Source organism: Scardinius erythrophthalmus (assembly GCF_964197995.2).
Source record: "Scardinius erythrophthalmus genome assembly, chromosome: 16".
NCBI classification, from domain to species: Eukaryota; Metazoa; Chordata; class Actinopteri; order Cypriniformes; family Leuciscidae; genus Scardinius; species Scardinius erythrophthalmus.
Window position 1 is genome coordinate 37,162,551 of NC_138236.1, and position 27,177 is coordinate 37,189,727.

The window sequence follows — 27,177 nt, forward strand, 5'->3', positions numbered from 1 at the left end:
ATGATTTCATGAAATTATTATTACATAAACTAATATCAATTAAGGATGGGCACAAGATTATATATAATTATTATATTTAAAAAATGAATTGGAGTAGAAAATAAACTTTATAATTAGATTTAGAAGGTAATGCAAAACCTGCCTTATGTGCACTTTACAGTACGTGTTTTTTATTTTTATTTATTTGTGTGTTGATTACTATATCTAAAAATAAATAGCAAGTGAATTTAATAATTTGGGCTCTGTTGTTAATTGTAACCTTTAATATTATAGTAATGTGTAATTAAGGACTCCCTATATACAGCATTAGCTATGATAGATTTTTTTTATCCTTTAGAAAATTTTAATTCTAATAGAACTTATTTAAACACATACACATTTGTTAAAAAAAGAAGCAATTTTGTGTTTAGTTCCCCCCCCCCCCCGCTGTACCTAACCCGTACTGTACCGTGACTTCAACACCGAGGTACGAACCGTCATGCTTGTGTACCGTTACACCACATATATATACAGCTCTGGGAAACATTAAGAGACCACTGCAAATTTGACTGTGTCTGTTGAATTCTACTTAATGAGGTACTGATTAGGTGATCACCTGATCCAAATCTTATTTAATGAGGAGAAGTATAAAAACCTCTGCTGTGGTCATCACTATCCTCTTGCAATAGGACCAGCTGGATGGCAAAAACACTGCTATAGCACCTCAAAAGTACTCGGAATCCAAAAGTAACTATTGACCACACCAAAATAGTTGAAAAGGAAAGTTTTGAGTGAGGAAAAGAAGGGTTCAATTCTGGCTTTACTGGCAGAGGGAGACAGTGAGCGTCGGGTTGCTTCCATCCTTAAAATTTCGAAGACGGCGGTTCATAAGAACAAGGTCAAGCATCAGACATTGGGGACAACACAGCTACAGACCGGCCGAGGGTGAAAACGACTCTCCACTGACCGGGATAACCGGCAACTCATTTGAATGTCACTAAACAACCGTAAGATGACATCAAGTGACCTACAAAACGAATGGCAAACGGCAGCTGGGGTGAAGTGCACGGCGAGGACGGTTCGAAACATTTCTCAAAGCAAAGAAGAGCCAGGCTGAGGTTTCCAAAAGACCATAAGGATTGGACTGTAGAGGACATCTTCTCTGATGAGTCCAGTTTTCAGCTTTGTCCAACACCTGTCGTCTAATGGTTAGACGGAGACCTGGAGAGGCCTACAAGTCACAGTGTCTCGAACCCACTGTGAAATCTGGTGGAGGATCGGTGATGATCTGGGGGTGCTTCAGCAAGGCTGGACTCGGGCAGATTTATCTTTATGAAGGACGCATGAATCAAGCCATGCACAAGGTTGTCCTGGAAGAACACTTGCTACCTTCTGCTCTGACAATGATCCCCAACTCTGAGGATTGGTTCTTCCAGCAGGACAACGCTCCACGCCACACAGCCAAGGTCAATGAAGGTGTGGATGGAGGAGCACCAGATCAAGACCCTGTCATGGCCAGCCCAATCTCCAGACCTGAACCCCAATGAAAACCTCTGGATTGTGATGAAGAGGAAGATGGATGGTCACAAGCCATCAAACAAAGCCGAGCTGCTTGAATCTTTGCACCAGGAGTGGCGTAAAGTCACCCAACATCAGTGTGAAAGACTGCCGGAGAGCATGCCAAGACGCACGAAAGCTACGCTCGAAAATCAGGGTTATTCCACCAAATATTGATTTCTGAACTTTTATTGAGTTAAAACATTAGTATTGTGTTGTTTAAAAAGGAATATGAACTTATTTTCTTTCCATTATTCGAGGTCTGACAACACTGCATCTTTTTTTGTTATTTTGACCAGTTGTCGTTTTCTGCAAATAAATGCTCTAAATGACAATATTTTTATTTGGAATTTGGGAGAAATGTTGTCAGTAGTTTATACAATAAAACAAAAATGTTAATTTTACCCAAACACATACCTAACAGAGAAACTGATAATTTTGCAGTGGACTCTTAATTTTTTCCAGAGCTGTATATATAGACCACTTCAACTAAAGCCGGTGCACACTGTGCGATTTATAATAGTCCTTTACGACTGTTGCTTGTCAGACTTTATGACCATGATCCTCGCTGTAAGATGTGTCACACTGTAGGATCTCAGCTGTCATTAATGTCAGACTGTACGACAGAAAAGTTGTTTTACATCATCAATCACTGACACGCACGTTCACAGTGAGCTTCATTACACGCGGGATTGAAACGGTGGCTACAAAGAAATCTCTAATGTTACTTTTGGTCACGGCTTGACAGTTTGGCGGTGGTCGTAGGAGAAGTCACTGCAGGAGAGAGTCAAATCTTGTTTGCGCAACGGTCATTAATCGGCTGTCGGTCAACATGTCAAACTAACAATCAAATTCTTCAGATTTTAGCCCAGGATCAGAGGAATCTTTTAGGACTTGCAAAATTTGTCTCAGACTGCAAAATTTAATATTCAACAATATTATTGCTCTGTCTGCATTGACACCATTATATGAGAACTGAACTGAGCTGGACGAGGACACCATGGTTTTCTCCAGAGTGGATATATATATAAATGAACTAAATTAATAACTTTTTACAACAGAAATGAACCATCACTGAACTTACTTAAGCTGGACTGTGACGCTATTTTCTTCTAGAAACAAACTTTATTGCATTATTTTCCTGTTATCACTGTAAAGTTGCTTTGAATCAATCTGTATTGTAAAAAGCGCTATTTAAATAAAGGTGACTTGACTTTAAATTATATATTAGCAGCCTATTTTTAAAATAAATTGTTATTTAATTGAGTGGTGGATGTGTGAAACACAATTTGGTTTTCATGTAGACCATAACAATGACAAATAAAGGAATGTGAATCTGAAACATTCAGCCGTATGCCGTCACCGATGAGACTCAAAAGCACATGCTGTACCTCGGGTTCATGACCAGCCTGCGGAAGAAGTACGTCCAGGTGATGTAATCCATGGCGTCTTGCTTTGAGGCGACTGTTCCTGCTGCGATTTCTGCATTCAAGTGGTCGGAGAGGACACTCAGAAGACTGAGGAGACAGAGAGAAGAAGACGCCCACTTCTGTCAAAATCACAGTCCTGATTAGAGCTGCACAATTAAACACAGCGATTATTTGATGCGTAAATGCTGCTCCATCTGAACACCAGAGGGCGTCTCACACACACACACACACACACACACACACACACACACACACACACACACACACACACACACACACACACACACACACACACACACTCACACACACACACACACACACACACACACACACACACACACACACACACACACACACACACACACACACACACACACACACACACACACACACACACACACACGTCAAATATGCCCCGCAGAAGTATGATAACACACGTCATTCCAGGAAATCCCTATCGCTGTATCTGAATAAACAGAAGATTGAAACGCTTTGATTAAACATGACTAATAAACACACGACTGCCTTATTCTGTGTGAGAAGCACATCATCTCACAGAAGGAGGAGCTCAACTGTCCTTATGAGGTGACTTTGGAGTAAAAGCATGTTATTAAATGTTGTCTTATGTTGGACAAGAGGTTCATAAATGCTTCTCATGTTTGGAAAGATGTTTGACGCTAGCCTGGTTAAAACCAGACCATTCTCAGTAGTAACTGAGTTATGGTCTGGCAAAGCTTCATTAATAACTCATTTCCAAAGGGGCGTCACCAACAGACGTCGCTCAAATGCCTCTGGGCGCAATTGGATAGACCTAAAACCAATCAGAGCGATCGTCATCGTGTAAAGCCATATGCTGCGTCCCAATTCGCCTAAGTTACACTACGCCATAAGAGTATGTACTCTTTTTGTGAAGAAAAGGTATTTACTTTTGAATGTGTAGCAAAAAAGTAGGCAAGCTTTAGGACATACTACTTCGTCATCTTTATCGGACGGATCTGCATCCTGTGCATCCTGTACAACTTTTCTGTGCATCCTGTCACGTAAACTGCCCTGTCAATCATCTTGTCACAGTTAAAATCCTCTATTAAATCTAATTTAATTTCCTACCGGTTCGGAGAGAAATGTAGTAGCACGTTCATCTGCCAGTGGGTCTTTCATGGAGACTGTCCTCATGTGTTTGCAATTTGAGTATACTATAATTTCGGATTAGAAATGGGTTTGAATGAGCTCTTTGCCAGACTACTTGCAGAGCAAATCTAAATTTGCCGGAAGTTGTCTGGGTTTTCCCCGGCTAGTTTGACGCAGTGTTGTTTTTGGCAGCCCTTTTAGTTTTAGTCTTAGTCTTTTGGACAAAAATGCTTTTTAGTTTTAGTCACATTTTATTCACTTATAAACTTGATAGTTTTAGTCAAGTTTTAGTCGACGAAAACGCAAAAAAGTTTTAGTCAAGTTTTAGTCAATTTTAGTAAAAAAAAAAAAAGTATTCTTTAACAATTTAATTTAGGTTAAAAAGTATTGGAAATGGGCTTAGGTTTGACAGGTTGTAGCAAGTGTTGCAATTCATAATTTTTTTTGTGAAAAATAACCCCTGAAATGATTACTTCTGGTGAATATTGTGGAAACTAATTGATACATTTAGATAAATATATGTCATATAGCATATTATAATACAACTTATTAGGCCTATATATTTATAGAATAGCAAAGTAGGCCTAATCAATATACAAGACTGAACCACATAGATGTGAAATATAAAGGCTATCATGATCATTTTGCCAACAATGAACCATGGATTTGTTTAGTTTATAATACGTTTTATTTTTAACTTAAACAAATACAACATATAACATTCAAAACTCACCGGCTTAGACTGCATTTGAAGAAAGATTATAAACACAACAGTTTTCTGTAGCCTTCTGTGCGAACTTATTCAATAGAATTATTAGATTATCTCCTGATGCGTGCTGCTTAATATCACACACTCCGCCGTGACAAACGGAAAAAAAAAACGCGACGGCATATGGTACAATTGGCCTTGTATTCATTGTCCCTCACGCATTCCAGCCACGGGTATTTTAATCCCATTCAATTTTACATTTCTGTGCTCTTTTCTTTTTCGCCGGCTGCTCGGAGGTCATTTTTACATTTCCCGCTATTGTCACTTGTCGTCATCGTTGCTACGATACGTGACTCACAATGACTGAAACGACCAATTAAAAGGGCATTCTCTGATGATGTTCCAAGATGTTAAAAACGCTACGCTGATCATAAACGGGGAGAAATTAGTATCTACTGCACCGTTTTTTTTTTCTCATAGCCTACAAATGTCTTCGTTCATAGTCTGACATATTAGAAGCTATGTGTCTGTCATGGATTTGCACTGAATTGATTCTCAAAAATACGGAACGGAACATACGGGACGATTCCGTATTGGAGAGGTTGGCAACCGTCAGACGTGTAATAATTTTCGTTCCGTCTCGTCATGTTTTAGTCACCTTGGAGCCATTTTTAGCTAGTCATCGTCGCGTTATCGTCATAAAAAAAAAGGTGCGTCAACGAAATCATTTCGTTATCGTCATCGTTGACGAAAACAACACTGGTTTGACGCATTTGTTGCTTTTTCCAATGCACGTTATAAGTGACTCAAACTCAACAACATACCATAACAAATAATCGCAGCCGTTGCAATTTCAAAATCGCGATAAGACAAATCAGTTTACAGGTAAGTGCGATTTCATGGAAATTGCGATTAATCGTGCAGTCCTAGTCCTAAACCGAAACAGTGAGAGATGCCTTGCTCTGTACACACCTCGACTCCACAGGGAACGGCTCGTACAAGAACTTCTTATAGAAGTCTTTCTTGATGTCATGCACAAGGATAACAGCCTTGCCCTGGTCATCGAACTGGGGCCGTCCCGCTCGACCCATCATCTGAAGAACATCTGGAATGGAAATGATAGAGATCAATGACATTGGACAGTCTGCGGAAACCCACACACACACAGATGTAAAAACAGATGTTACCTGTTATGGGGTAATCCACGTAGCGGTGGGTCTTCCCGTCGTAGTATTCTGTGCCCTTCACGATCACCAGGTGTGCGGGGAAGTTAACGCCCCACGCTAGTGTGCTCGTCGCTATCAACACCTTACACAGGACACACAGGGACACAGGTGGGTGAAGTCGGAGTATTTCAACAAATCACTAGAGTGTGTTTGTAGGCCTGACATGCTGCTTTACAGTTTCCTATATAATCAGGGTTTGAAATGAACTTTTTCACTCACCGGCCAATTTGGCTACTCAATTTTTAAGTTACATTCAGAACTTCTACTTGCCAAAGGGAAAAAGTATATATATTTGGATTTCATACATTAATTTCATATTAAAACCAAATCCTTTTTCATCCTCATCACCAAAATGTGTTTTAGTTGGACAGCACAAAGAACATCAAAAAGATTCAGGATGTTGGAAAATAACAATGTCTGTTAATCAAATGCTTTTTAATCTTCGCTTTTGCTTCAATGCAAATGAACAAGAGTGCCGTTATGTGTTGCGAAGTGACGTGTGTGTTCAAGTAAGCCAGATATGAGCAGATTCTGCGCAATACGCTGTGTTTAATATATCATGAAGACTCACAAGTTGAGGATTTGCGCTAAATATGCACAGATTTTACTTACACGAACTTCCCCAGCAAAGAGAGTAAACATAAAAAGTAACAAATTGGCTACTGATTTGACAGCGTCACAGACGATTTTTACCCGGATTTGGCGAGTGTTAATTTCAAACCCTGCATATAATCCATATGTTTTTGGGAAGAGCTGAAAATGTCCCCACTTCCAGAAGATAACACTGAAATAGTTATTGTGAGAAATCAGAGCTGTTTCAGAGATGTAAACTCTGTTCACGCTTGATATTAGCATCACAAGTCGTCATGCGAGACAGCCTGTCGTTTACACCGGGTGATAAAGTGTCTTCCTGTGAGCACTCGTGATCAGACTTCAGTATCGTTGGGAAAGTTAGGCACAGTATGATTTTTATATTTTTGAAAGAAATGAATACTTTAATTCAATAATGGTGCATTCAATTAATCAGAAGAAATGCAGAGTATTACCATGTTAGGAGCGTTCCCATCTTTAAATATTTTTAGAAAACTTTTGGACTCTTACCTGAAGGAATCGTGTATGTTTTACGTAACTTTCATATGATTGCTGGATAAGACTTGTCTTATAATTCTGGTTTTGTAATCTAAATTAAAATAATAAAACAAATTAAAAATAAATAAAACATTTTTTTTTTTGTGCTGCCATTTTGGCCAGGACTCCCTGGTAGAAGACATTTATATCCCAATGGGATTATTCCTGGTAAAATGACTGAATAAAGGCTTGATGAATAAAGAGTGACACTAAACACTTGTATCAGGGTCTCTGCAGAGTGTTTCAAATATTGTTTATAAAATAAATGTTTCATATTTAAGACTTTTTAAACCCAGAGCAAAGAAAAACAAAACGAAAAAAATATAATTTATAAATAAATCATGCATCTTAAATCTTTATTACATTCAACTGTGAAATAGCATAACTGCAAGTTTTAAATTCTCAATAAATGTTTTATTCAATATATACACACAGTATGTATTGAAATTTGTTAACGTACTAGCTGCAATCAAATTAGAGGGTGACAGATATTGAATTTTGCTGATATAATAATAATGTGCTTAAAGTAAGGCAACTGTGTGGACACTAGTAAAATCTATAAACTGAATCACTGTGTAAAATAATTATTCTTTCCTTCCTGTGACAGAGAAGCCCATCATCGCCTTTTGATGATAATTAACCACATAATTGCGATTCCTGTTATTCCGTCCCCAAATTTAAAAACTCTTTTTTTAAATTATAATTACGTTTTGTTATACAATTTAAGACGTTCTATGGCCTTAATTTTGATCAAACTGAATGTAAGACATTTTACGATTTTTAAGCACTCTTCTAACAACATTAAAGCTATCTATTTCAGATAAATGCTGTTCTTTTTAACTTTATGTTCCTCAAAGAATCCTGAAAAAAAAAAAAAAATTGACCAGCACAACTGTTTTCAACACTGATAATAATTAGATTTTTTTTTTAGCAAATCATCATATTAGAGTGATTTCTGAAGGATCATGTGACACTGAAGACTGGAGTAATGATGCTGACAATTCAGCTTTGATCACAATAAAAATTACATTTTACAATATATTCAAATAGAAAACAGTTATGTTAAATTGTAATAATATTTCACAATATTATTGATTTGACTGTATTTTTGATCAACTAAATGCAGCGTTGGTGAGCAGAAGAGACTTCTGTCAAAAATACCTGTGAAATGTCTATATAAACTGACCTTCAGAAGTGTTCCCCATGCTAAACTGTTCTGCACTGCTACTATACTGATGTGTGAAATATCACATTTGCATTATATCAACATAACCATTAATGTTTTTACAGCCAAGCCACTGAAGACATAAACCCATGAGAACAGCAAGGAGAACGTTTCATTTGGATTTGTTCCAATGAATGGATTCATCCCTCATGAGGTGCTCCATCAGTAAATGTACGATGCTTATATAATGGCTCAGCTGACGGGTATTTACCCAAACATAGTTCCTACGTTCGATTTATTCCAAAGCGTGTTGGGAATGAGTGTGGAAACGGTTGATCTGTTGGTCTCACCTGGATCTTACAGTTGACGAAGAGCTCTTCCACGGTCTTCCTATCCCGCTCGTGAAGTCCTGCGTGATGCATCCCGATCCCGAACGCCAGCGTCAGCTTCAGGTTTGAGTCTCTTGCAGTGGAAATGATATCGGTCATCTAACAAAACACACACATTTGATGAGTTTTGGTTCCTTGCCACTGTCGCCTTTTTCACCTTTGTTGCCATTGGCTTTTGTCTTGCTTAGTTGGGGACATTTAGTTTAATATTCAACAATATTATTGCTCTGTCTGCATTGACTCCATTATATAAGAACTGAACTGAGCTGGACGATGACATCACGGTTTTCCATATATATAAATGAACTAAATTAATAACTTTTTACAACAAAAATGAAGCATCACTGAACTTACTAAAGCTGGACTGTGAGGCTATTGTCTTCTAGAAACAAACTTTGTTTATTATTTTCCTGTTATCTCTGTAAAGCTGCATTCTGTACTGTAAAAAGTGCTATAGGTTACACTTTATTTTAAGGTGTCCTTGTTACATATATTTAAGTACTGAGTAATATTAATCAACTACATGTACTTACTGTAGGGTTAGGGTAGGATTAGGGTTTGGTTGAGGGTTAGTTGCACGTAATTATGCATAATTTACTGTTATTACTATAGTAAGTACATGTGACATATGTAACAAGGACGCTGTAAAATAAAGTGTTACCGTGCTAAATGAATAAAGGTGACTTGACTGGACAAACATCGGCACTGTGCACTTTATTCATGAGGAAACGAACAACGAAGAGATGGAGCTGTTAGGACAGGGAACAGTGGGAACACACGGAGAAGTGAGGAAGTGCTGCTGGCTGTCAGTCACACCGCAGGAGCTCGAGCCGTTACACGCTTCAGTGCAGTAAACAGCGGGACGCCCCGTATATCACTGGAGCACACAGCACACACACACACTCGCAGCACACGCAGGCGCAGGAGCCTCACAGGCCGGCTGAAGATGAATGCTGCTGTATTTACATTCCCTCAACATTGTTCCAAAGCCGTATGCAGTTTTCCCCCAATGGCACACAACAAGAGACATTTTCACACACACACACACACACACACACACACACACACACACACACACACACACACACACACACACACACACACACACACACACACACACACACACACACACACACACACACACACACACACACACACACACACACACACACACACACACACACACACACACACACACACACATTGGGTTTTCATGTTTTATGGGGACTCTCTATAGACGTAATGGTGTTTATACTGTACAGTATGTCTCTCCTCTTACACAAATAATTAAACCTACCCATAACAGAACACTTTCTGCGTTTTTACATTTTCAAAAAACATAATTTTGTATGATTTAAAGCTGCTTTTCTCAAGGGGACCAAAAAGATAAATAAATTCCCCACAAGATCAAAAATGACTCGTATTACTATCATAGCAACACACACACACACACACACACACACACACACACACACACACACACACCAAATTAAAGCACCATATATACACTATATATATGATAAATCTTCTGAAGATGTATGACAGCTTTTTGTTTCATTGAAAGAAATGCTGAATTGCTGACAATAGTGCTGTAGTAACTTGACTGTTATTTGAATAGTTAGGGTTATTTGTATTGCTAAAAATTATATACTTTATCTGACTGTTTATTATTTGACAGATTAATTGATATTTGCACAAAATTAAGTACTTCAGAACTGAATTTATGCCTTTATGAACAATGCTGATCTCCCCCCCACTATTTTCTTTAGTTTCAAATTCCAAACCCAGTATCAGAACTGTTACCAGAATCCTTTAATCATCAGCAGTCACAAGTACTGAGCCCCTAAAGGGACCTTTAAAACATATACAGACTTTCACATGCTCACGAGAAACTATTGCGTCCGCACAAGACACTTTGGGTTACACTTTATTTTAAGGTGTCGTTGTTACAGTGTAATTATATATTTAAGTACTGAGTAATATTAATTACCTTCATGTTCTTACTATAGGGTTAGGGTTTGGTTGAGGGTTAGTTGCATGTAATTATGCATAATTTACTGTTATTACTATGGTAAGTACATGTAACATATGTAACAAGGACACTGTAAAATAAAGTGTTACCGAAACGTTTCACTTTTTGCGAAGTCACGCGTTACAATTTCAGGTTTATGCACACTATAACCTATTTCATTTGTGCGTCACTGCCATTTTACTATGAAGAAAACAAGAGTATAGATGAATTAATTAACATGAATTAATAAAGATCAATTTGCTCTAAACTGGGTTTTCGTCAGGGCACTAAAGGCTCTCTCGAATATCCCGTCCTGATGTCCGCTTTAACGCATGCTCTGCGTGAATCCAGCTTTATTCGTTCTCATTAGGGCCGGGCAATACGACAACATTATTGTATATCGATGATGTGTGGCAAGTATCGCGATGTCGATTATAATGGTCATAATAATAATGATAATCATCTGGAAATATGACAAATAGGCCTATATTTCACATAGCCCTAGTTATACAGACAATTAATTTCTGGATTTCTTGATCGTTATATGATTTTTTTTTATTCGTTAACGTTGCTATTAATTTTTATACAATTTATTTTGTTCAGCAGACGAAACAATCCCTGTTAATTCAGAATAGCAGAACATCTCCAATTTAAAAATAAATAAATAAAAAATGATCAAGTAGGCCAAGGCTATTTTATTTTGGTTTGCAGTCTTCACAGAACATGTGTTCAAGAAAACACACTGATGATGTGTTTCCGCTCTCTGTAACATAAGAGTGTGTGTGTGTGTGTGTGTCATGCATACACTATTAAAGAAATTATCGCCTCCGTAAGGCTGCAATTTTTATGTGATTACTTTGTGATTGGGATGAGAAAACCATTCCCTTTCCCCCTGAATAGCTCTCTAATCGAGTGCTTTGAAAATATTAGCACACATCTGTGACGACGAGCAGAAAAAAGCTGTTTGTCCACATCTTGAAATGATCTGAAGGCATGCAGTGGAACGGAAAGAGGAATTTAATGAGAGATGACACAGGCTTTTGCACCAGAAGCCGTACTGTAATCACAGATAAAGAGATACTGAGGAAGAGCGAACACACGACACGAGAGAAACACGCCAGTAGCGAAGCAGAAGAACTGAGGAATGCTGCAGATCGCAAACGAGATCTTTGATGCCAAAGCTATCGTGAATAATCTATGAGAAACATCTGCATGTCTGAACAATACAGTTTTCTCAGAACTGACATTTTTACAATGACTTTTCTATTCAGATGTGTGGCAGTCATTTGAAAATCACATTAATTATGAACATGAGTGCTTCACAACCACAAATCGTCATTATAATGTTTTATTTTATCTTCAACAATATATCTATTGTTTTATCTTTTAAAACCTACTTTTTGTTAAATGTTTTGCCTGAAAAGTTTGGCCGTTTTATTTATCTTTTAAATTAAAGGCACTCAGATTTAATATTTAGGTAACACTTTGCAATAAGTTTGTTTATGCTTATACTAATACATCTTACATCTAAACATTAGTTAATGCATCATGAATTAACAATTAAGAATAGCATATTTATCAATTTAAATTAACCAAGATTAATAAATGCTTTAAAGTAGTGTTCATTGTTATTAAATGTTAAATATGTTTTAAAAAGCAATTGCATTTACTAATGTTAAACATGTTCTGTTGCTGTTTAGGCATGAGAAAGCTCTGCAAAGTCACACAGTTATTCTCTATATCAGTGTCAGTGTTTCTGAACTCCTGAAACGCCTCCATTGTAGTCTTGAGTTTCTTCCTGAACGAACACGTCACAATATTCCTCATTTAAATAATTAATATGCAGAATAAAGGGGCGGGGCCTGGTTGAGTTAGTTAGTAGTGTGTTAAACTGGCGGTTATGGTAAGGGGCGGGACATTTCCCAAACACACTCGAAGCGCTCGACCAATCACAACACACTGATCCAGCCGACCAATCAGAGCACAGTGTGCTTTTCAGAAGGAGGGGCGTGAGCACAGCTGGCTTTTAAAAGGAATGAGAGATGAGACTCTGATTGGTTTATTGCATGTTATGCCCCAAACACACCCATTACTCATTAAGAGATTAGGGACGACCCTTTTAGACCATTTTTCCCATCGTTAAACTTGAAAAGTGGATTCGGACACGCCACAAGTGCACTTGCGCTTCAGACCAGCGCTTAGATCGTTAAAATAGGGCCCTAGAACTACACAGCGCACACAACATCCTATTCCCATCCCGGATTCTCTCAACACGGGTGGATTTTTTTTTTTTTTTACAAAACCCAGATATTTTTTTTTCTTTTTGTAAATTGAAAAAGAATTTAATTAATTTAGCCATTACTTGAAAAAGCAATCTGTTTAAGTAAAACCACTGTAGAGGATGAACTCTGACCTCTCTCTCATCCTGGTGGAGCCACTGTTTGGGGTCATCTTCTGTAGCCAGAAACGCAATGAGGTCCAGCGCCGTGAGCCGCGTCTGCCGGCGTGAGGACACAAATATGAGGACTGGTTTGGCTGGAGAATGTGTGCGAATGGCTGCAGGATACAGAGACAGAGAGAGTCGAAATATAAATGTATCAATCAAAATGCATGAAAAGCAACAAAAAACAAAAAAAACAATACAAAAACGAACAAAACACAAAGGCTATAAAAAATGCAAGATGATAAAAAAGTACTGTTTTGGTAAAAGTACAAAAGATTAATTTGTAATTGGTCTCAAGTTGCTTTTAGGCGAGTCAGTTCACCTGGTGACCTTCCATTTTAGGGGTGTAACGGCACACACAAATGACAAAAATGGTTTTGAAGCCACAATCTGCTATGTTTTGGAACAACAGGGTGAAGAAAAAAATAAACTTTTTTTTATTTTTTATGAAACAATGGTTTACTAAAAAAGAAAAGAAAATGATGTCAGTCTTTAAATAATAAAAACGTCTGTCAATATTGTAGCAATCGGCAGCAACACACACTGCAGTTTCTGGAGCTGTTGTACCTGGAGAAAGAGATTTGAAGTGCTCACACATTTGGATGCAAAATATGTTTTATATATACGATTATATTATATATATATTTTTTATATATACGAATAAGCTTTGTATTATTGCGCTCCCATTCCAATCCGCTCCGCCTATTTGACGCCAAGCGTGCCGGGCCTCGTTCGTCACAGTCTGCAAAGTTGAACATAAATTCGCTCGCTGTCAGTAAAATCCTTATTATGCGAAATGGAAATACTTGCATGAATATGTACAATCTACAGGCGAGTATAAACGATACGATGTAAGTTGTGCTCTGAGGGAAACCGCATCTCAAACTCAGTTTGTGAACCGCATCTTCAAACTCATGATTCAGTTTGAAGCGCTTCATATATAAAGCACGTCTGCTGTCTCAGACTTAATCATCCGGCAGCAGCTCACTTTGACTATATAGTATCAATATAAACAATATTTTCCAATCCTAGAGGGGAAACTCAGAGTTTGAAATTACATTCTGCACACAGAGTGTTAATTAAAACAACTGTATTCGTCCGGTGCACGTGTTCTGAACCAAATGACCCGCACCAACAATTTTCAGTAGGAATACGTGTACCGTTACACCCCTAGTGCTGTAACGTCACATCAACAAACAGGAGAACAGGTCTCAATGCATCCGCTTGTCAGAGAGTGTTATGACAGTACCAACTGATGACGATAACTATGGACTTTTACAGTAATCGGCTAACCTATCTATTTCTTTTAACATTGGTGTTTTATTCAGTTTAAAGATAAAAATGTTAGTGAGAAAAAAAAATCAATACCAATCTGCATATGCAATGGACATCAGTTATGCTATTATCTTTGCTCGTTACTTTTAAGGTATCTTGAGTAAAACGGTGAAGCACATACAAAAGACCTGAACGGGAAGCGACGCGACCGGTTTTACAGAATACGGATGTTTATTGCGCATAACCCTCATTACAGAACTAAAATCTCCAAAACGGTTTGCCAGGATTGTTTTTCAATAGCATATTTCAAATCAGCAATAAAATTTGACAGCAATAAAAAATGTAAGCACAAATCATGAAAAAGGGAATTCTCAGAAGCAGAAGTCAACATAGTTGGGTAAAATTCCTCAACAAATATAATTTTTGTGCTCCTTTTTTGTGAATTTCCAAATATATTGTAGCACAAATGAGATTTGAGGACTTCAGATACAATTTCGGTCCCACAAATGTGTCACTTGTTGAGTACATTATTACACAATTCAATGTTTCTGCATGACCTTTTCCCTTTAGTGTGTGTGTAATGTTACTGTAGTATTGTACCCTGGAAGACTGGTTTGTTCATGCTGGCCATCCGAGGGCAATAATGTTGCCCAGGAAAACCCTGGATGTGAACCTCCAACGGCACTGGGCGAACAGAGGGCCGGAAATTAAACAGTCCCACCTGAAATACAGACAGACAGACAGATGAGTAAGGACAGCGCCACAAAACATTGCAAGAAAACCAGGGCCAGAAAGTGAGAAGCCACAGAAAGACAGTAATAAAGAGAGAGATGGAGTGCCCAGCTGGCTGTGTGCCTGACAGAGTGGCCCATCTGGGGGTAATTACAGCCCGTCATTGTCCCCTGTCCCACAACCACGCTCTCACACAAGTGGCCCGGGCCTGGGTGCGTGTGTGCACATATTTAAAGGCCTGGATAATGGATCGGGCAGCTAGAGAGACGCCTCAGTCCAAACAGCACACGTCAGATTTATGGAGACCCCCAGCCCTTCCTTCCCCGTCTGTCTCGCAGGGTGACATTTCAGCAATAGTAAAACAACGTTTACATAACCACTGCTGTCTGCCCTGATGCTGCTGCATGCTGGGAGACGGGTGCTGGTTATTTATAGAGCCTCGCACGCTCATGTGTGCGAACACATACACATATAAACGCAGAATGACTGAAAGGACGGCTATCTGTAATGGAAACAGGATGAAAATGATGGTGCAGTGTTTCAGATAATATCTTTTGACTTCATCCCGTATCATTATGGGGGAAAGTGAAGCATGATTACACCGAAACAAGACCCATTAATTACTTCCAACTCTAAAAAAACTAAAATAAAAACTCATTTGGACGCCAATATTTCTTGCTTGATCTGAATTGCCGTGAATCATTTGCATCTCATTTCAAATCCGAGAAGAGGAAGGAGCACTGATCCTGAAAAAATATTAATTTGCCTGTATATGTCATTATATAAGTCTATGGATGGCCTCCAAAAGCGATTTGGATATCGCAAGTCTTGCATCAAATGTAGTAGATAGAGATGTGAAGTTAGAAGAGTGTGTGTGTGAACGTTGAGATGGTTGTGTGTTGTGACGTTAGAAGGGTGTGTGTGTGAACGTTGAGATGGTTGTGTGTTGTGACGGTAGAAGGGTGTGTGTGTGTGAATGTTGAGATGGTTGTGTGTTGTGACATTAGAAGGGTGTGTGTGTGTGTGTGTGTGAACGTTGAGATGGTTGTGTGCTGTGGTGGTTTGTAACCTGTCCGATGCCCAGCCAGTCGGCTAGATCGCGAGCATTAGCCAGCGCTGTCGAGAGTCCCACCACACGGACTGGTTTTGAGGTGTGCGATGAGATAAAGTTGGTTCTGGACACGATGACCTCTAGAACCGGCCCTCTGTCCTCACCTGTGAAGGCAAACGAAACACAAAAACTGTAACAATACCATTTTTACACGCTATTATTAGAAATTATTTACTGGCTTTTTTGAAAAGCTCCTGCTCACATGTCAATCATGATCTCTCAAATGTAATTTACAAGTCCCCCTGTGGTGATGTTTATGTGTCTATGTGGTGTTTTTAATGTGCTTTAAGACAAACCATGTGTAAATTCATAAGTCGACAGCATTGCTGAGTATTTCCTCCTTAAAACTGCAGTGAACCAAAGACAGTCTCAAAAACACGCTTTGAAATCGCTGGTGTTTCTGACGTCACAAACTACCTTGTAACCAATCAGATCAACGTGTGATCGTCAACCAGTGGATCTCTGAGCTGAGTGAGTGAGTGGAGGCGGGGCTCATCTGCATATTCATAGAACCGCGTATACTGAATGAGGCAAGGGTGTCGAGTTACATTCAAGCCAATTTTAAGGCATGAAGAATTGTTTTTTCAAGGAAAAAACTTTGAAATATGTAATTTTGGTGATCAAAGATGAGTTTTAAGGGATACAATTATTGACTCCAGGGGGACTTTAAGACTTTATGTGTGAAAGGTGCTAATGTTTATATATGAATAAAAGGCTGTTCATGAGTTAAAGCAATCGTGTCTCTTCAGAAGACTTGGAATAAACCACTCGATTCATATGGTTAACCGTACTTTACCATGCCATTTTGAACTAATTTGAAGGTTTGCTTGTGTGGCCAATAGACAGGCAATTTAGTTTAAAGTTACATGGAGCAGATTTAAAATAATATTTATGCATTTTTTTTGTATGTGTGTGTGTGTGTGTGTGTGATGGCATTTCAGTTTTTGTTTGAAACTTGAGAAACAAACATTTCACTTGTAGCGTTATAATCAACTACTACAATTGTTGCATTGTCAGCCTGGTTTTATTTTACATCTATATAAATGAATTCTTCAAATAGTGGTAGAAGAGGATGTGGTGCTGGTCCTTCAAGAGTCACGCTCAATCTGTCTGTCTATAAAGCCTTTAAAAAACAGTCTTCATGTATTTGACTACACCTCAGCTTGTGATTCTTATTAAGAGGGGGTCATTTTTTAGGATTCTTTACCTAACCTGAGTCTCTGAGACCCTGACACCTCGCTCTTCTGGAGACTCCAGGTAGGTTGCAGCTCTGGAAAATGGTGGCGCTGGAGACTTAAGGGTTCCTGATGGTTTCACACTTAATTCTTCACCATAATTCTTGATTATTTTACAGTTAACGTGTGTCTTTTCTTCTCCACCTGTTTTTGTCTGACCCTGATGACCAGATGAGTATTTTACTTTCCAATGGTCATGCCTTAACTGCAATTTCTAGTATTGCATTAGTATTGCATCCTTCTCATGGGGATTTAATAATTTTTTACTTTTAAGACTGAGTTAAATCTCTTTTTTGGCTTATTTTATCTGTAAAGGAAAATGTGCCTAATAACTATGCACACCTGAATATAAGGCTTTTTTAATTTAATTTTTTTTTTATTTTAATCCTTCATAACAATTATATATCACTTATAAATGATTAAATGCAAAATGAATTGTTGTTATTAAGATTAATGTGGTTTGGAATTGGTCAAATGTGCCTGGAAAAAAAATATGATCAGAAAATCAACATGCCTAATAATTCTGTGCGCACTGTACACACACCACGGGTCTCCTTACATTGAAATGCGGTGACATGTTTCTACAGTGGCCCTGAACGGACAAACGCGTTACGTTGTTCTTCGTGCAAAGAAGCTAGCTAAAGTCAGCTAATAAAACACTGACACAATGAAGAACAGGTAACAATAATATTCGCAATAACATCGTTTACTGAATAATCAAGTAAATTTATCTAATTTCTTAATTTATCTTTGTAAAGAAACCTCATTGTTTAACTGGCTACTCTCTGCTGTCTCAGACGACGACATCACTTCCTGTCGGCCACCCTTCTGTTGGATGCAATTCGCAACCTCACCACTAGACGCCGCTAAAAATGACACACTGCAGCTTTAAATAAATCAACTATATACAAAATGCTATATAAATAAATGTGACATATCTTGACCGCTGAATTGCAGAGCTGTGCAAACATATCCAGATCACTGTGATCAGATGCTTTCTGAACTGCTGTTTTCTGTGTTTATTGTTTTATTGAGAGGAAAGAGTGCAGCACATATTTACATATTCATCTAAACGTCATCAGCGTGGGCGCCGTCTGAATGTTCAGGCATATCGAACTAATTTGATCCCTAAGTGAAGAAGGAAAAAGACTGCGTATATCAGGGCGTTTACCCAGGAGATGGATCTCGTCTATGATGAGAATCGCCACTTTCTGCACGTAGCTGCGGTTCTGCCAGCTCCGGCTCACTCCGTCCCATTTCTCTGGAGTCGTGACGATCAGGTCCGCCTGCGCTATGGCCCGCATGTCTGGAGTAACGTCACCTGTTAACTCAACCACCCTGGAGACACGAGGATGATAATGAGCAAATAAAGGTCAGGGTATAATAACAGATACATATTTGCCAGAAGAATCTATAAACACTCTCACTTCCTCCCGAGCTTCTCTTCGATTCTGATCTTCCAGTCCTCAATCCTCTCTCGGACCAGAGCTTTGAGAGGAGCGATGTAGACCACCTGTGCACACGGATACATGCCCGTTAAACCCTGTCATAGGAACTAAAACTACGCCCTAACTAGGGTTGGGAATCGAAAATCGAATACTTAAGGTGAGGAATCGGATGCTTGTTATAAAATTTTCATTCTGATTCCTTTGTGAGCATTTCAATATGACTTTAAACAATTCAAGCACGAGACGACTCGCTCGCTGTTTTATGTACTGCACACACATCCAAAACATGCGCACAGAAAATGTGATTTTAATGTGATTTTAAACCATTCAAGCACAAGACGATGTCTTCAGGCATGTGTAACTATATTGGATCCGTGCAACTCTTAAAGTGACAGCAGCCTAATATTCCTACTATCGTCTCTATAATAACAGTAATATTACTGTTATCGTCTCTATAATAACACTAATATTCCTGCTATCGTCTCTATAATAACACTAATATTCCTGTTATTGTCTCTATAATAACACTAATCAAACAACAAAAGACAAAGAGAAAATTCACTGGTTCTTGACTTAATAACTTTTGTAACTATATTTGTAATGTAAATTTTGTTATTTTTGTTATTTCACATTTGATTACAGTTTCTGTACCTGAAAATCTTAAAACACTGTTTTTATTTCAATCGTATCTTTGTTCAGTTGTATCTATTTGTTGCTATTGCTATTTTTTTATTGTGTTAACTTGTCTTTAATAATGCGTGAAATTCATAGTTAGGCTAGTTGTTTTTTCTATGGTATTTTTAAATCATAGGCCGAAGTTCCTTGTGTAAGTGTTCTTTAACCTGTTGATTTTCATTCATGATTTTCATCTTAAATTCAAATGTTTTGCAATAAGACTAAATGAGAATGATATGTAAAACAATTTTTTAACCTTATTAGAATTGAAATTAGGAATCGATAAGAATCGGAATTGATAAACAGAATCGAAATTGGAATCGAAAATCGTTAAAATTCACCGATACCCAACCCTACACCAGACACACAGCAGAGGTCACGACCTTGGAGGTGGGGTACATGTTGAAGACCCTGAAGATGGCCATCTCTGCAGCGATGGTTTTCCCGGAGCCGGTGGGAGCTCCCAGCAGGACATTGGTGTCCGTGTGGTACAGCGTGTGGAAGATCTGCGTCTGAATGGGATTAAAGTGCGTGAACTTGTACAGACTCTCGTACTCCCTGTTTCCCAGAGCAGTCACAGGCAATGGCTGGAGATCCAAGAGCTCTGGAATCAAACAAAACAAATTATAACTCACAAATCTGACTTTTCATCTCATAATTGTCAGATATAAACTCACAACTGCAAAGGAAAACAAAGTCAGAATTGTGAGATAAAGTCACGATTACCTCTTTTATTTTTTAGTCCATGGAAGAAACAAGTTTCCATAGAAATGTGAGGTTTATCATTTTATAATGTTTTTATCAGAACTTTATTTAAACATTTAGTACGTGAGTGCATTTTAGTAGATATTACATTTTATTTTGTAAGTCACCCAACCAACATTTTAATTTAAAATCATGCCATCGTTGCAAGAGTAATTATTATTATTAATTTATACACTTATTATTAGTGATATATACAAGTTCATGCAAACAAATCATGTAGTTCATGTAATTTGATTTATTTACGTGTGTGTATCAGTACTTTTTGAACATTTACAGCACATTTTAAAATATTGATAACCGTGATCATTTTGGTCATTATAATCGTGATATGAAATTTCGTTTCATCTCTACTCATTGACTATAGAGCTGGTAAGTCCCGCCCCTTCCGTAAAACCCCGCTGGACCTCAAAGTTGAAAAACCGTCAATACAAGTGAATGGGAGAAAATAATTGTTTTCTGATCCCGTTTGAATTGTGCCATGAATGTGAACATATGTTGTCTGTGAATTTTTTATATAACTCTCCATGTTAAGAGTTTGACAGTATATGGTATGATTCTTCAGCTAGCAGTTGTGGAAAAGACATAACGAGAAAGACTACATGTAGCCTATGTGACGTCACCCCATAAAGTTGACTTACCTGTGGTTTTCACCAACCTCAACGATTTTGTCCTCTCCCTGAAAGAAGGCGGTGAAGTGCACCAAAGACACAGCCATGTTTAGTGGGATCCGTGAGCTAGTGTCCGTGTGCGAGTGGTGTTGACGTTTCAAACGCGTCGAGAGTTGTAGTCCACAAAGTGCTCTCACACAAAGTCTAACCGTATCAAACTTCTACCCGCTAAATTGTAGCATTCTTTACACGAAAAGTTATATAAAAAATTCACAGACAACATATGTTCACATTCATGGCACAATTCAAACGGGACCAGAAAATGATTATTTTCTCCCATTCACTTGCATTGACGGTTTTTCAACTTTGAGGTCCAGCGGGGTTTTGCGGAAGGGGCGGGACTTACCAGCTCTATACTTTGTTCATTATTGTGATCTTTGGCCTGTATGGTGATTAAAAGTCACTATTTTGGACTGCTGAGGTCTGCTACCCAACCCAAGCCCGATATATTTCATGAATAATCTTTAGGTTCGGGTTTGTAACTAAGAAAAACTATATATATATATATATATTTGATGATATATGTAGTTAAGGTTTGCATGGCATGGCGTCTGCTGTCCTGTGTCCGAAAGAGTGCAAGAGAGCGGAAGCATGTTTATATGTAATTTATATATTAACAGAACTTTTGTTCGGATGTGTTGTGCTTTAGTACAATACGGCAAAACGTATTACAGTGCCGAATGATGCAGGGAAAGCTGCACTGCAACGAATTATACAGAATACTAGGGAAAATATTCCTCAGTCACAGTCACTCTGCGTGTTTTCTGGATAATAAGTGAGCCAGGGGACATAAACCTCTAAAATGACTACATAATGTGTGTGTAAAGTGAATGAGTGTAAACTGAGCAAGGCACAAATCAAACAGCTGCTCAGCGGTTACGTGCAGTGTAGTTCTTGCAAAGCTGTGTTGTGTACAGGTACATCTTTACAACGACAGATTTCGGGTTCGGGTTTAACTTAGTACCGGTCGGGTCAAGCGATCTCGGGTTCGGGCTTCAGTGTAAAGCCCTGCAGACCTCTAGTACAGATACGATACGATGATATCATTTTAATCCTCACATTGTGTTCTAGTCATTTTGACCCAGAGATTATTTTCTTTTCCCTGAAAATGCTGGTTAATGTAATCGTATTGGACTAAAACTTACTGAATTTGCTCTGACAGGGTAACGACTTCTGCAAAAATGTTTTTGATAATGTTTCTGTTTTTTAAAAATTACCAGCCTACAAAAAATTGCTTATAAACCTCTCGTTGTGCTGTGTTATTGCCAAATATTGGATTCAATCTTTTTATCAACTTGTGTTAATTCAATTGTCACTTTTTTTGTGTGTGGAACTGACAGATCATAGACCTCATTGATCTGAGTTTATGCACTTCAGTTTTTTCTTTTATTAAGGTGAATAAGCTTTAGTGATTTTTTTTTCCACTCAAACACTGAAGTGCATAAACTCAGATCACTGAGGCCTACGGTCAATCAGATCCAAGAAGAAATACAAAATCTGGACTAATTGAAAGAAAACAAGTTGATAGTTGATAGAAAGATTAACTCCAATGTTTGGCGATAACATAGTATAATGAGAGATTTACAAGCAATTTAATAAGTAAATTAAAGGGATACTTCAGGATTTAGCATTAAGCTTTGTATTAGTAGAAAACCTGTAGTATTTTCGAATTACCGTGCTTTCCCCCCTCATATCCCCCTGAGACAAGAGATTTATGTATTTTTTGTCTGGAAAAAAATCCTCCGATGACGCAAAAATCGTCATTTTGCGTCATCGGAGGATTTTCTGTCCAGGGGCTAAAGACTACAGCCAGTAGATGGCGTTGTTCCACATGTTTTCAGCCCGCCCATAGAGGGTGGGATCTCACTCACAGAATGTACACAGTGTCAGCCGTCTTTCTTTGGAAGCTAAGCTAGCAGGCTCTTGTTCTGTGGAGAAAGCTGAGTAGTAGGAGAAAGCTGAGTAAGTAGGGGTTACCATCCTCCTTTTCCCGGACTTGTCCGGCGGGCGAGATCGCTCAAAATGTCCGGGATTCAGCTTTTGCGTTCTGCGGTCGCCATTCATTGTTTACATGCACACCTCTCGTTTCAATCTAACTGAATTCATTCCGATTGGTGAATCTGAATGTAGTGTTTACATGAACGCTAAACAAGTGATCGGTTGATGTGCGTTTTACCATTGCTAAGAAAATTCCCGCTCCTCCGTGAGCGATGCGAGACTCGGCGCGTCTCAGTAATGACTCCACCGGCCTCGTGCCGTTCTCCCGCGGTTGTTAGCCTCGTCCTGCTCGCCACAGTAAACATGATGAATGATTGGCGACTGTAGAATGCAAAAGCCGAATCCCGGACATTTTGGGCGATCTCTAAATCCCTGGCAAACTCATCACGTAGGCTAGCCTTGTTGTTTGTTTTCAACTGCGCTCCCTTACCGGTAGGCGTGGCCTCCTAAGGCAGCGAAGCAAGTGCATTCTGGGAGTTGTTGTCTTTCAGCCACATAAGCCAAAAATACATTTTCTGGGTTTTCTCAGTCTAGAAAGCTCCAAATTAAAAAATTTCTTCACATTTCTTATACTTAAATGACCTATTTTAAATACACATTCATCTTCCCAGAGGTGAAGTATCCCTTTAAGCAAAGGATTGTCAACACAGCACAAGAGATCATATCATAAAATCTGTCATTTAAAAGATTTTTTTTTTTTTTTTTAAATAGTAAAGTGGCTTTAATACGAGCCATATCTAGAGACCGGCATAACAGAAGCACCGCTCACATATAGTCCTCTGAAACAACAGCTTGCAGCAAAAACCCAAATAATTACGCTTTTGGGCCACTTACTCCATTTAATTAAATTTCAGAACTGTTGTTTGTCAAGAAACAGTGGCTAATTCTGCAGTGGTGGGACAAAAAACCTGACATTTCCAATTTGAAAGGCAATAAAAAAAAACAGACTAGCACTTAAAATGCTGAAATGCTGAATATGAAATGCTGAATATGATACTCTCAAAATAGGCCTAATGACCATTTGACTCATTCCACAAAGCATTTAAAGTAGGATATATCGGCACCATAATGGTATCAGCAGATATATGTTCATTTTTAATGTTATTGTTATCGGCCTGATAAGAAAATTTGGCCGATATATTAAAGCCGATAAATAATGTATTATTTCCTTCAGCTGAGACACTTCAGATGCGCACTGTTCAACACGATGCTTTTGAATGGCTTGAAATATGATTGAAATACAGTTCAAATCTGTCATATAAGCTTCATAACATTGTAATGAAAACATTATAGTTGTGTGCTTGAGACATGGCTTTTAATGGTGAGACTTTTGCTTTTTTGTAATCAGGCTCTCAAAAATTATATAAAAATTTGGATTTAGATTTATCGACAATATAACGGTTATCGGCTTTCAAATATGAAGAATTATCGGTTATCGGCCAAAATGTTAATATCGGTGCATCCCTAACTTAAAGTGATTAATTGTAAATAAGGAATAAAGTGTCTGCAGGAGGATTGTCGCTGACAGCTTGTTGTCTCAGTTGTGTGTGTGTGTGTGTGAGACGCACCTGTGTGTGGCGGGTGTCTCTCAGGCAGAATGAGGTGCTGGAAGTTGATGATACACACCGCTTCAGAGCCCAGCCAGCGGTCAGACACGGCTCGGATGTAATACTGGGAAGGCATGGGCTCAAAGATGGGGATGGTGAAGACCAGCTGCTGAGGCTCTCCACTCAACACCTGACAGAGAACATGTGATTATCTTCAGCTCACGTGACACACTGCCCATCACCTAATCCGTTTGAAATTGAGGATTTTTGTGCAGATAATCAGTGTTATATTAGCATTATCCAGTTAAATGTGAATGTGTGAAACTTTCAACTCATTCGCCACTATAGGTAAATAACAGTGAAACTGTTTGTGCTACAAACCAGTGTGTTTGTACTACTTACATTCAAATAATATGGTAAAAATATATCAGTTGGCAATATCAAGCAGCTTAATGAGAAGTTTTATACAGCTAAAAATAACTGGAGGCGGATGATATCGGATACATTTGAGTGATTTAGTTATGTGCTTTTGTCATTTTTATTATTATTATTTTTATATCTCTATTTACTGTAGCTCTAATTAATTTATTTTTCAGTTTTAGCCATTTTAGTACTTAAACTCATTTCATTTCAGTTAGTTGCCAACTTCCTCAAGTTTTATCTTATATATATATATATATATATATACATATATATATATATATATATATATATATATATATATATATATATATTAGGGCTGTCAAAAGATTAATCGCGATTAATCGCATCCAAAATAAAAGTTTGTGTTTACATAATATATGTGTGTGTACTCTGTATAATTATTTTGTATATATAAATACACACACATGCTTGTATATATTTAAGAAAAATGTGCACTTTATATATAAAAAAAATATATTTATATATAATATAAATTATATATAAATATATACAGTATATGTATGCAAATATTTCTTAAATATATACATGCATGTGTGTGTATTTATATATACAAAATAATTATACAGAGTACACACACATATATTATGTAAACACAAACTTTTATTTTGGATGTGATTAATCGCGATTAAAGGTGCATTGCGCAACATTTCATGTTAAAAATACCCGTTTTTCTAACCCATACATGCTTAAACAATTGCCTGATGGGTTGAATGAGCCCTTCTCTGATCACTGCGATTGCCTCTATAATCCTGTACAGTAAAATAAATAAGAGGGATTCGGGTCGGAATTTGAGACTGTGCGTGACGTCATGCGCGTTCAGTTGCAGTGTTGCAGTTTCGCTTGTCGCCAAAGGGGGCATAGTTCTGCAAAAACTCAGAGACTTGCGCAATGCACCTTTAATCTTTTGACAGCCCTAAAGTATATATATATTTTTTATTTGACCTTAACCATTAATTAATTAATTAATTAATTAATTAATTAACCATTTTTAATAGTTTTAGTTCTAAAGTTTCAACAATAACAAAACCGCATATCGTCACTGTCGGGCATTTCTCCTTTTTTCTGCATTTTTATTTTTTTTATAAATCATTACTGTTGTTCACCCTTTACGTCTGCAAGTATTTAACCAATGAAAAGATTTAAAAGAGCTTGTGACTTAACTCTAACCATTAAAAGGATACTGTGACAAATATATCGCTTTCTTATTCAAACAGATTTTTTCCCTCATGAATATATGATTTGAAGAATGAAAGCTGTATCATACACTTGGATATGAGGAATATCACACTCATAGCCATGCGAAATGGCTCTATATCGATATCAGACGGGATGCAGCGTTAAGTTTGCATGAAAAGATTGTTTAATCAATAAAATTAAACACTATCTTCACATTTATTGTCTTTCAATGAGTCAAGCACTTTCAAATACCTTTTCATAAATATGTCTGTGTTCAAGGGTTTTCCAGGACTTAAATTTCACTTCAAGCACTGTAATCACCCTGTACGAACCCTGATTGAAGAGAAGTGTTTTTTGGAGACACAAGGTTTCCGCCCGACAGCGACGCTACATTACGGTTAAAGGTGAGGCGTGTAATCTAGCGCTCCTTCTGCTGGTCTGTGATCAGATGTACCTGTTTCTTCTGCAGGAGGAAGTACTCGGAGTGGTAGATGTGGTCGTTGATGGGGTCCTCCACCCATAACCACCAGGGCTCTCCCACCGACCCGTGGACCTGTGCAACACCACACCAGAAGAGCCATGAGAGCCAGAAGAACGACTGAAAGTGGACACTACTGTTTCATAATACATGCAGTGGAAGTATTGTTCATTCTTAGTTCATGTTAACTAAGGTAGTCAACTAATGTTAGCTGATGAACCTTATTGTGAAGTGTTAGCATAAAAACGTCCCGTCAGGAACTTGACATTCGTCTGAACTCCTGCTGATCTCCATCACCGCTTCATAACTGTCTCAGATGGCTCGTATTGAGTGAAAAGTAAGTGAAATCTTCACAGCCTGTTGAGCTGTAGACTGTTTTACGTTAAAGCGAGTGACATACTGTACGTATCAAACGTCAGGCGGCTCAGCGTCTGGATGACCAGAGTTTCCGCTTTGCTCA

General features: G+C 38.1%; 1 protein-coding gene across 1 annotated transcript in view; it reads right to left on the reverse strand.

The window, feature by feature from the left end:
• ascc3 (activating signal cointegrator 1 complex subunit 3) overlaps nucleotides 1-27,177 on the reverse strand; it is a 253,571-nt gene that overhangs the window by 39,478 nt on the left and 186,916 nt on the right. The window contains exons 23-34 of the mRNA XM_081388469.1: nucleotides 26,694-26,792; nucleotides 24,641-24,809; nucleotides 20,025-20,245; nucleotides 18,946-19,031; nucleotides 18,690-18,856; nucleotides 16,242-16,387; nucleotides 15,041-15,161; nucleotides 13,136-13,278; nucleotides 8,673-8,810; nucleotides 5,991-6,111; nucleotides 5,776-5,908; nucleotides 2,928-3,053 (exon numbers count right to left, since the gene is read on the reverse strand). Of these exons, the coding sequence (XP_081244595.1) occupies nucleotides 2,928-3,053; nucleotides 5,776-5,908; nucleotides 5,991-6,111; nucleotides 8,673-8,810; nucleotides 13,136-13,278; nucleotides 15,041-15,161; nucleotides 16,242-16,387; nucleotides 18,690-18,856; nucleotides 18,946-19,031; nucleotides 20,025-20,245; nucleotides 24,641-24,809; nucleotides 26,694-26,792 (1,670 nt within the window). The remainder of the gene's footprint in view (nucleotides 1-2,927; nucleotides 3,054-5,775; nucleotides 5,909-5,990; nucleotides 6,112-8,672; nucleotides 8,811-13,135; nucleotides 13,279-15,040; nucleotides 15,162-16,241; nucleotides 16,388-18,689; nucleotides 18,857-18,945; nucleotides 19,032-20,024; nucleotides 20,246-24,640; nucleotides 24,810-26,693; nucleotides 26,793-27,177) is intronic.